Here is a 12,500-nt window from a genome sequence, read left to right on the forward strand (position 1 = left end):
ATACTTATCGACCACGACTGAATCACACAATTCTTAGCAAGCATCATTCGGACTGCTAGGCTTACAACTACTACATCAAACCTGATATAATAATTGGATGTGAATCATGGCTCACAACAGATCAAAGAAATAGTGAAATATTTCCAGAAGGATATCAAACAAGTGTAGTCAGGAAAGACATAAAGAAATATGGAGGCTGTGTCTTTATAGCAGCAAATGACAACTGCAATGCAAATGAACTTAGATTAGATGAAGAAATACACCGTGAACTAATATGTGCTGCATACATGCCGAATTTTTCGTAATTTTACTAATTTTAGACAAATTTCATGGCCAAATACTAAATTTTATGGAAAATTACTAATTTTAAATTCTTAGTAATAATATTAATAATAATAATAATAATAATAATAATAATAATAATAATAATAATAATAATAATAATAATAATAATAATGATAAGAAGAAGAAGGTCAACTACTACTACCACTACTACTACTACTACTACTACTACTACTACTACTACTACTACTACTACTACTACTACTACTACTACTACTACTACTACTACTACTACTACTACTACTACTACTACTACTACTACTACTTCTGTTATAATAATAATAATAATAATAATAATAATAATAATAATAATAATAATAATAATAATAATAATAATAATAATAATAATAAGAAGAAGAAGAAGAAGAAGAAGAAGAAGAAGAAGAAGAAGAAGAAGAAGAAGAAGAAGAAGAAGAGGAAGAAAAAGAAGAAGAAGAAGAACAACGACTACTACTACTACTACTACTACTACTACTACTACTACTACTACTACTACTACTACTACTACTACTACTACTACTACGACTACTACTACTACTGTTATAATAATAATAATAATAATGATAATAATAATAATAATAATAATAATAATAATAATAATAATAATAATAATAATAATAGTAATAATGATAAGAAGAACAACTACTACTACTACTACTACTACTACTACTACTACACTACTATTACTACTATAATAATGATAATAATAATAATAATAATATTGTGGTTGTTCATATACAATTTCAGAAGTTACGAATTTCCTTGTCAAATTACTAAAAATTGACATAAAAATGACTAAATTTGAAGTTTTCAATTTGGCATGTCTGGTGCTGAAACAAAAGTTAGATCGTATTATCGACCCCCAAATTCCATAATAGAAAGTCTCAACCCATTGGGGAAATCAATATCTAAACACTTAGCTAAAATATAATTGGAGGGGATTTCAACCTTTCCCACATATGTTGGAAGACCAACACTGTATTTCCAAGCTCCAATCAGGCGACACAACAAGGAGCTTTTCTTGATATACTAGCAGAAAACACATGAGAACAACATCAACACCAGCCAACACGAAAAGATAACATATTAGACCTCCACATCACCAACAACCCTAGCCTGATTAATACTTCAGATGCCGTTCCCAGTCTATCATATTATGAAATTGTGAAATACCATTTATCTATCACCATCACCACTGTATGAAATGCCTTTTATCTAATACCATCACCAGTGTGTAAAATACCCTTTATCTGTCACCATCACCACTGTAAAATGTCTCTCATTTGTCTTTTCTATTCATTTTTTTCTCTGAACACATCTCAAAAGATTTTCATGAGCCAGAAAGTGGCAGATGCCTTTTAGAAATCCTTCAATCAGATTCAAACTTTTGCAATGTATCGGAAAGTTGTTTAGAAATTATGACCGTCAGAGGAACTACGAGCTACGCTATTACTCATCAAATTTTGTGGTCCATTATGGCGGAACGTTCAGTAAGATTTTCTAATTTCTTCCTTTAAAACTTTTTTTATCATCTTATATAGCATTTATAACTGTGCATAGACTTCCATTTAGAGTTGGCAATATTGGCTACCTAGTATGATTGATTCTACATCGGCCCATACCTTTGTCATCTCTTCTAGCCCCAATTCAGTGAATGCATTTACTATCTAATTCAGTCCCTTGATTGGAGAGAAAAGGGTCCTTACTCACATTCTCTCACCATACTCGGGTATGAAATGAGAACCTGGTTGTTAACAGCTTTGTCTCTGTCTGAAAAAAAAAATGTAATATCGCCTACTAGGTGTCATATTTCGTTCTACATGTTAAGTGTTGTTGTTGGCCAGGGATCCTTTGTAAAGTGCTTTGAGCATGTTTTGTGGATATTGCGCTATATAAAAGCTTGCATTGGTTTAAGTACTGAAACACAAGTGGAAAAGTGAAACAGATTTGAAGCTGGGGGATGCCTCCATTCAAATTGTTGACAAATTGAAAAACCCTGGCTCATTCTTAGACTCTGGACTGTCAATGGAGCATCAGGTTAACTCTCAAACGTTCCACTGTTTTGAGCAAAAATTGTGAATGGAGGGGGTGCAGGTACATTAGGATACCCTGAACTCACTCACTGTGCGCTAATGCTGGCATGTTATATATCAATTTGCTCGTCAGATGTTTTAGTTTCACATTCTTAAAGTTTTTTATAATTTCAAGGCACTTTCCTGGACACAAATATGATTTATGTGTCAAGGTAGGGTCTCAAATTTTCAAGTAAAAACTGCATTTTCTGCAAATGCCAAGAAGGAAAAAAATAACTGTTCAAAATTATGATCAAAACAAGTTTATTTTCTAAAAATACATCATGTCTTACAACTTTAATGCAAAACTCAAGTATGTAATGCATAAATTGAGCATCTGGTGGGGTCTCAAATGTATCCACACATTTACTCAAACAAGGGGCATAATCCAATAATTTTTACATGTTCACAAAAATGTCTCTAAATTGCTTATGTCAGCATTTCTTTGGCATATTTTGGATATATCTTGGTCAACAGACCTAAACACATGATACAAGAAGACATTTCAACATGGTGAAAAGGTTTTGGGGTAATAATTCCATTACAAAAGTAAAATTATATAATTATTTTAAAATTCACTTGTGTGTCACTTGTTTAGTGCAAAGACTGAACTATACACACCAAAAAAATACACAAGTTCCTTCTTACTGATACAATTGATAATACATGGATAAATATAATAAAGGACTTCAGTATACATATATATTTATTTATATATGTAAATGTATTCGCAGAGAGCGAATAGTATTTTTTTTTCCGCAAAGAGCGAAAACGAATGATTATTCGCAGAGTGCGAAAATATTTTAATTTCACAGTAACAGTACCTTAACAAAATAAAATAAAAATATACAGACAATTTAACATTTAAAAAACAAAGAGCATTTTAAAATACAATAATAAATCAAATAATTTACTCAAGAACTGTATGATACCACAACATACATTTTCTATCCGGCTGTAAACAAAACCATTTTTTACAATATAAACACCTATGTCTAGTTTTCTGTACTTTCCCCCTATCTAAGCATAACCTACAATCACCCCTTGAATTTGAAAAAGCATCTGGTAAAATTGGATGGATTAACTTAATTTCTTCATCTATATCATTATTATCACTATTCCTGCTATTTGCTTTAGATTTACTTTTACATTTACAATTACAATTTGTATTTAAAGCAAGTGGTGGACCCTCTAGATCATCTATCCCGCCTAACTGCCTGGCTAACTCCAGAGTAAAATCTAACTGATTATACTGTTTTGGTCTCTGTAATTCTTCAATATCACTATGCCTAGCTCTATATTCTTTGAACAGAATATAACTATTAACCCTAGCAATGTCAATAAAATGAAAAAATAAACTTTTCCACCACTTGTGTGTTTTTCTAAGACTATTATATTTCCCAATAAGTTGATCAGACAAATCTACCCCATTCATATTCTTATTGTAATCTTTAACTAATTCAGGCTGTGCAACATCTAATTTTCTGAAAACCCCATTATCTTTACTCCTACGTTGTACTACTGCCTCCTTATTTGCATCATGTATTGTAGATATAAATGAAACTGTCTTATTATCTTTCCACTGTAAAGCTAAAATATCACCATCCCTATGCCATCTAAACTCCCCCCTCTTAACCCTCTTTTCCCATTCTCTAACGTTCTTTAGACTAACTGGAAATCCTTTTCGATTAACTATTATTGTCCCACAAGCTCTCACAGTCTTCACAACCAAATCTTTAAAAAGTTGAACACTAGTATAAAAATTATCCACATATAAATGATATCCTTGATTGAACAAGCCAACAAGCAACTGCATAACCACATTATAAGCTAAACCATTTTTGTATTACCCCCTACCTTACCCAAATAAACATCAAAATTGTGTGTATACCCTGTCTTTGAATCTGCTAAAACCCACAATTTCATTCCCCACTTTGTTGGCTTGTCCTTCATATACATTCTAAAGCTATACCTTCCCTTATTTTTAACCATCCTCTCATCTATTGAAATATTCTGATAAGGTTGAAACAATTTCATACATTTTCTACGAATATAATCCATCATAAATCTAGCTTTACATAATTTATCATCTCTATTTTCTGTTCTAAAATTACTTATTTTTAAAAAACTCATAAGACATTTATAACGCCAAATTGACAAAAACCGACGCGCCCACAAACCATTCAACAATGTCTCCTCACACCAATATAAAGTAACACGCTCCACTTTCACACAACTCATGTACATCAACAAACCAATAAATCTATACATTTCATCCACATTCACAGGTTCATCCTTCCACCTCTTATACAACGTCGGTTTCGAATCCGCACACATACTCGCATAATCATTCGTCCACTCACAAAACAAAGACAACAGTTCTTGAGTAAAAAACAAACTAAAAAAATCTAAAGGCGTTAAAAATTTTCGGTGATCTAAGCGAGTCACCGTATCAGGCAGGCGTGGACCAGGGACTCGCTCAGGGAGAAAAGGTGGCACTTTGTTCTCGGGACCACCATCCACACATAGTTTCTTCGGCTGTGATGGGCCAGGGATTTCATCATGATCCGAACGCCTGAAGAAAATAATAATAACAAGAATTAAAATAAAAAGAAGTACTTTGAAAACAAAGGAAATGAAAAATAATTCTGAAAGGAGAAAGCAATTAATTACACATATAAATATAAAATATCAAAATATTTTATCACTCTCCCTTTTTTACATCACACACTAGTTCTGGAATAATATTTCTTGACATAGAGTTGAGTAGAGTAAAAATACTATAAATAATGTTCCTGTAGACCCAAAACTGAATATATAACATAATATCAACAATAATACATCAGAAAACACAAAACAGTCAATATGAATATAAATGCTCTATAAGAACAACTAAATATCAGGTCAGTTCTCACCTTTTTCTTTGACAAGCAGAACTAGTTGTGGCAGTGGCAGTGTCAGTATCATCAGTAGGAGTAGGGACTTGTGCATGTCTCCCAGTTTCATTCCCACAGTCCTCACACGGAATAAGAATCTCGCTAGAAGAAAGAAAAAAGAACAATATTTTATTATACAAACTGTCGACACATCAAATCAAGACATACAAATCATTTCTATATCTCATTCAAGTGGCCGAACTAACCGTCTTCTGACCTCCATGTTTGTTTACATTTTCAACACACAACACTTCACTCGTCCTAGTCAAACTCAAGCACTTCATAAATACAATTATAAACCAAAAAAAAAAAAAAACTTTTTGTACTATATTAATGAAATAGATAATTAAGTTGAATAAAATATACATATCATGGGCATTATGTGATCGTTTGATGTTACTTTGAGAAGATTTCTGAAAAATACTTACTCGTCGTTCTCACTGTCAGATCCCATATTTGGCGAGTACGGCAGGTCGAATTCTTGAGACCATTCGGACTCAATTTCATCATCATCCTCGTCATCACTTACATCCACGTTGAAGAGGATGTCATAAATTTCAGACTCTTTGAGATTTGCCATGGTGCAAAAAGTTTAAATAATATAAATTTGATAAATTGTGAGTTGGAGTTGTAGAAAGATTTCCCGAAACAAAATGGCGGATCGAAGGTAACGGATGGAGTCGTTAGCAACCTAGCTTTCGTATCTCTCGTTATTTCGTAACATTTTTTTACATTTTTAACATAATTGTGATGAATTATTAAATGAAAATCATTCTTTTATAATAAAATAATAGTTTCAACACATAATCTGGCGATTTTTTACCGCAAAATGGGATTATGAAAAAGGGGGCGTTGTCACGATCACCGGTGATCGTGGTTTCTATTTGTGGAACGTTTGAGAGTTAATAATTTGGTTAGATTTCTCTTTTTCCAACTAAAAAAGATTGCTTCCATTAGACGGTTCATATCTGAGGATGTGACCAAACACCTGGTTGTGTCCCTCGTACTATCAAAATTGGATTATTGTAATGCTCTGTTGTTTGGCGTTTCACAATATAATCCGAGACGTCTTCAGATTGTCCAAAACAGCGCTGCCAGACTAGTATTCATGAAGCATAGGTGCGATTCTGCCAGACCTCTGCTTCATGCATTGACTGCCTGTTGAGAAAAGGATTCAGTTCAAAGCCTGTGTTTTAGTGTAATGTTGTCTTGAAAGTACTGCCCCTTCCTACCTTTCGGAACTAATTGAAAGATATTCAAAACCCCACCCCTTACGTTCAGTCAGTGATTCCATCAAACTAGTTGTCCCTCTATCTAATACGGAAAAATGCTGGAATGAGATCCTTTTCTCATTTCAGACCCTCTGTTTGGAACGCCTTACCACAGAGCAATCTTGAAAAAAGAATCTTTGTCTATTTTTAAACGTTCGCTTAAAACATATGTTTCGATTTTAGTAGATGATATGAGAAGCAAGATAGGTCTGGTTTGTGTTGTGTGCTTAGGTGTGTATGTGAATGAGTATGTTTCAGCCAAAGTAATTTGTAATTTAAGCGCTTAGAGTCTGGTGTCTCAGAGTTATAGTGCTATATAAGTTTTCAGTATTATTATTATTTTTATAATTTTATCTAAGCTTTGTGGCTTGTTGTTATTATTAGTTAAAGCAATCCACACTGACAATGCTCGATCGCATATTCCACAACCTTGTAGCAATATCACCAAACAATCTTAGTCCAGTAACAAAGAGATCAAGAACAAGGGGACACAATCTAAGATTCACAGTGCCAGTTCCCAAGTACAAAGCCATGAACAATAATTTTTCCCCTCTTCTATATGGTTGTGGAATAACCTACCACCTATCGTTGTTAATTCAAACACCAGGGAACAGTTTAGAGATAAGCTCATGCACTGCTATCGCACACTAAAACATCTCGAGACGTAAAATATCAAAACATCTACATTGGCGACAATACACCACAGGTGGATTGCAGATTAAGGAAAAAGAAGAAGAAGAAGAAGAAGAAGAAGAAGAAGAGGAAGATTGTGTGATGTGTGGAATGGAATAACCTACCACCTATCGTTGTTAATTCAAACACCAGGGAACAATTTAGAGATAGGCTCATGCACTGCTATCGCACACTAAAACATCCCGAGACGTAAAATATCAACTTACTTACTTACTTATCCGAACCAGCGACCACCTGAGCTCTCGCCCTTTGGTCTTGTGCCATGACGTAGAAGTTAGACGTCTTTTGTAGTTGTTCCAGGTGACTATAAAGTGTGTTACTGATGCTTGGATTTGGTGGGAGGAATGTGCATCTCAGGTCTTCAAGAGGTTGACATTCAAGCAAGTGGTGTGTGACTGTTTCATTGGGGTGTTGACATAGGGGCATGGGTGAAAGTTCGCCGGAAAAATCCGGCATGGCCGGATTTTTATTTTTTAAAAAGAGGTCTCACCATTTTTTTTTGTCTGGCCGGAATTCGAAAATGAAAAAAAACGGTAACTGTCGCCATAAAAAAAAATCATTTTCGCCGACACCTTACTTAAATTTTAATGATGTTGCACTTGGATAAAAAGGACACGCAAAATTCAATTAGATGTATATACAGATTCTGATATTGGGCTATTGATATGAATGCTGAATGCTGTCTGACGACAAAATAAGGAGCAGTAAAGATGACATAATAAGGTGGGTGTTACTTTTTAATAACTATAATACCACTAATGCTACTGGATCACCACTGAAGTTTATATAATTAACCGCACTTCTGTTTTTTCCTCTTATTGGTAGTTGCAGGATTTTTTTTTCTGAGCACCTGCCTTTGCAGGATTAATACCATTGAGTAACTTTCACCCATGCATAGGGGACAGGAAGGTGATGTGTCTTTTGTAATCTTGCTTAAATGGTTGTTGAGCGGTATGTGTTGTGTTCTTAGTTGAAAGATGATGCTTTGCTGGTGTCTTCTGAGCTTATTTAGGCAATCAGTCTTTACAGGAGTGGTCATATGGGAAAACATACATCTACCCGTGGTGCTCATTGCCCAACTGTTCATCCATTCTTCTCTCTTATTTGTTTTGATTATTTGTTTCGCTGTGTCTAAGGATACTGGAATTGATGGTTGTAAAAGTGTTGATCCAAGTCTGGCTAGTCTGTCTGCATTGTCATTTCCTGGTATATTTGAATGTCCCGGTATCCACTGGAGAGATAAGTCTACTCTGTGTGTTGTAAGGAATTCATCTAGTTGAGATCTTAAACTATTGAACGTTGAGGAGAGTTTATCTAAATCGAGAGCTTGGAGAACCGATTTGGAGTCTGTGAAGATGACAGTGTTTTGAAGTTTTGAAGGGTTTAGCTGGAAAACAGAAGAGAGGTGTCGCAGTGAGGCTTCTATTGCAACTGCCTCTGCCTCGTAGTTTGAGCAGGAGCTTCCGCAAGAATTGTGGATTTTATCACAGGTTTTATCTGGGTATTCTACTACAAACCCATACCCAGCATTTTTAGTTCCTTTGTGGGCAGATCCATCTGTGTAAACATGTATCCAGTTGTCTGGGTATTCTTGTATTGTCTTCATTGCTAATGTTTGTATATCTGATTTGTTTTTATTTCTTGTTGTTTCTTCTACGAGGTTAGTCTTTATTTTTGGAAGTTTTAGTTGGGCGTATGGAGGTTTTTGACTGATTAAAATAGATTTTTCTCTGTTTTCTGGGAGTCTGTGTCTTTCATTCCAGTTGTTAGCAATGTGTAGCAGGGATTTTTGTTTTAATCTTGTTCTTGGTTTCCATTTCTCTGCCAGAATTCTGTTTGGATGGTTTTCCTCGTTTCGTTTGTATCTTTCAACCATTTCAAGCACTGCTGATTCTCTGCGAAGTCCAAGTGGTTCCACATTAGTATGTATTTCACATGCTGCTGTGGGTGTCGATCTCAGGGCACCGGAGATGAAGCGAAGGGCTTGGTTTTGTACTCTGTCCAAGGTTTTGTGTGTGTTTTTACTACCTACATTTTGGAGGGCTAAATTGTAGTCCATGACGGAACGCACATAGCCTAAATAGGGTTGTCGAAGCGAGTTTTTGTCTGCTCCCCAATTAGTACTGGCTAGTCGTTTTAGTAACTGGAGTCTCTTTGTGGCTTTGATTTTTACATTCTGAGTGTGTTTGTTCAGAGATAGTTGTCTGTCTAACTGTATGCCCAAATATGTGGGGTTTTCTTCTTTCGCGAGTCAATGGCCTTGGATGGAGAGTGTTATTTCTTTCTTGGAAACAGGATGCCTCTTGGTAAATACAGTAGAATTACTTTAAACCAAAATTTTGGGGACCTTCTAAACCATTTCGGTTTTAAAGACATTTTGGTTTAAAGCAAGTTCCCGTTTTTCGATGTTTTTCAAGGGTAGTAACTTTTTAAGATATTTGCTCATTTAATCGTATCATGGGTTTCCCCTTAAATGTAGTTGTTGAATAAATGCTGTCTTTGTAACCCCTTTAAAAATTATTATTTTTTAATTAAATTTTTTTTTGGTGTGTTTTAAAAATATTTTTGGCGGTTTTCGTTTTCAATTCAAAATTGTTGAAAGAGTTGAGTTCGGGATGCCGTGTATTTTACATATCTCCGTCTTGATCAACCTTTTTTTCATTGACTTCACATAGTATTTTTATTTTAAACTCCAACGTTTAAGCACAGTGCTTTCTTTTAGTAAAATGCAAAGCTAAAATAAGATCGAAAGTTCTTGTACGATAATTGATAATGAATGATGCGCAGCTACTCAGAGGTGAAGTGAAATGGAAATGAAAAGGCGTGTCAATGCTAAGCTGTCTACTACACACCCCTCTTTTGTTGAAAAGCCATTAGGTTCAAATGCCTAATTACATAGACCCCCCCCTCTCACACACACATTCAATCAAAGTGGAAATGAAATGGCATGTCAATGGTAAGTTGTCTACCACCCCCCTCCTTATGGTCAGTTCCAAAGCATCCAACACACGAGCGAGAACATCTTGCTTGCATGATGCTTTTTTCCCATTCTGATTGAGGTCAATATTAGCGCATGTGTCTGCCCATTTCTTTCTTTTAGCGTTGTTAATAGTTCTTTTGACAATTGCAGATGCTTTATTGTACTCAATCTTGTTTTTAATGGTTTTGTTTTCCTCTAAGTTTTTCCTTGTTTCCTTTCTTGCATTTACTGCTTTTTCAATTTCTTTGCTCCAGAAGGGTTTGTAATTTTGTCGACAACCTCTTGGAATTCCTGCTTTTGCAGCTGCAAGAATGGCTTTGGTGAGGGCTTCGTTTAAATGTTCTACACTTGATGTATCTGGAAGCTGGTCATCTAATGTTGCTGTGAAAACATCCCAGTTTGCTTTCTTGAAATTCCATTTGGATTTCTGCTCAAATGTTTTCTTCTGTGTTTGAACTGTTATTTGTGTTAAAATTGGTTTGTGGTCATTGCCTATTTCATCCAGGACTTTAATGTGACAAGAATTCAGAAGGTCAGCGGAGATGATGGATAGATCAGGATGACTCAGGGACATATGAGCTCTGTGAAGAAGGGTAGGGACTGAGTCTGCATTTTGTAAAATGGTGAGGTTGGTTGTATTGCAAAGCTTTTCTAGTTCTTTTCCTGTGTTGTTTAAATTTTTGTATCCCCATAGTGGAGAGTGGCCATTGAAGTCACCAGAATTATTGTGTTGTTGTATTGGGAACTGTTTAGATCTGTTAGGTTTATAGTACACCGTGGAGGGTTGTAAATATTGTAAATGGTAAATTTCTTATTTAGGTGCCATAAGGTGACTTTCTGTACATCGGTTGAGTTCTGTGATGGTTTAGAAGTAACGTCTCCCGTGATGTCATTTCTTATAAGTAATAATACCACGGCAGTCGTCACATTTGCAGGTATAGTATGTATAACCAGCAATATAAGGATCGCTATTTTTATACAGTATTTCCTGAAGTAAAGCTATGTGAACTTCCTTTTCATTAAAAAATTTCTTCAGTTCTGTCTTTTTATTCCTGATTCCACAAATGTTAAGTTGTAAAATATTCAAATGTTTGTGGAATTTCTTTGTCCCAATAGCTGACTTTTCGCGCAGATCAGCCTGGGTCCTCACTGTCTGGCGCAGACCTTTTTTGAGGCGACGTTCGAGCTCGTATGCTTTCCTTTTGTTTGTCATGGCATGCTGGGGAGTCTCTGGTCTGTCTTCCCACCCTAACCTGTATTCCTTGTCAGCTGTATAACATCAGGAGTTGGGCTGCAGATGCATGTTCCTCATATAATTAATTTTTTTAGGGTTTAGTCAAGTAGCCTTCATTATGTCTTTCCCACAGTCTCTTTCATGATTGACGGTCGCCCATTCCCCGCCACCTACTGTTTCCCGGCTTGCAGTTATCTATTTCAGTTATTCTTTCTGCTTAAAGGGCCATATTTCATAAACAGAGGAACGTCACGTCCTGGGTCATTTGTGTCGATGAGAGATTCTGTGGGCCTTAAACAAAGGGATACCAGCCCTTTCCCCTAAAAATCTCAATTTTTTAAGAAGGATACATGATTACAATCAATCACAGATAGTCATACAGAAGACATGGGCCACAGGCCGGCCAAAGAAGGAGGATAGAAGTGTTAAAGTTACAGCACTAGGAAACAAGTATGAGCTATAGGGGTAGATAAAAAGAAAAGTAAGGACATACAGAGGACACCACACTACAGAATGAGTGTGAGGTGGGTGGGTGAGGAGCAGAACGTGTACCACTCACCGGTGGGTTCTGTCTCCTGCACCTTAAGAGGAAGGGGTCCCACCTACTCCCTAGCCCGGTTATACCGCCGGGGAATCGGTCGCGCCCATAACAAACTCAGTAGAAATGGGGAACACCACGGGAAGGTGCTGTTATGGACACAATAATACATGAGAGGCCATATGCAATAATCTCTGTCAGACAGGATTACGCGGCGATCAATGCACCTGGAAATGAGAGGTGTCAGGTTCGAAATGCACATCAATTTCCTTTCAACAAGCGGGACGTCCGGCCCAGACCTTGCAGCTCCCCCGTAAAATATCAAAACATCTACATTGGCGACAATACACCACAGGTGGATTGCAGATTAAGGAAAAAGAAGAAGAAGAAGAAGAAGAAGAAGAAGAAGAAGAAGAAGAAAGAAGAAGAAGAAG

At 35.9% G+C, this 12,500-nt stretch overlaps 1 protein-coding gene across 1 annotated transcript in view; it reads left to right on the forward strand.

Annotated features, from left to right (window-relative positions):
* Window positions 1-12,500, forward strand: part of LOC144961555 (UPF0764 protein C16orf89 homolog) — a 26,268-nt gene that overhangs the window by 6,579 nt on the left and 7,189 nt on the right. Inside the window, exon 3 of the mRNA XM_078894705.1 lies at window positions 1,669-1,832. Coding sequence (XP_078750831.1) covers window positions 1,669-1,832 — 164 coding nt within the window. The remainder of the gene's footprint in view (window positions 1-1,668; window positions 1,833-12,500) is intronic.

This window comes from Berghia stephanieae, unplaced genomic scaffold, assembly GCF_034508935.2.
Source record: "Berghia stephanieae isolate SIO BIC M18660-M18661 unplaced genomic scaffold, UCSD_Bste_1.3 scaffold3, whole genome shotgun sequence".
In the NCBI taxonomy this organism is placed as follows: domain Eukaryota; kingdom Metazoa; phylum Mollusca; class Gastropoda; order Nudibranchia; family Aeolidiidae; genus Berghia; species Berghia stephanieae.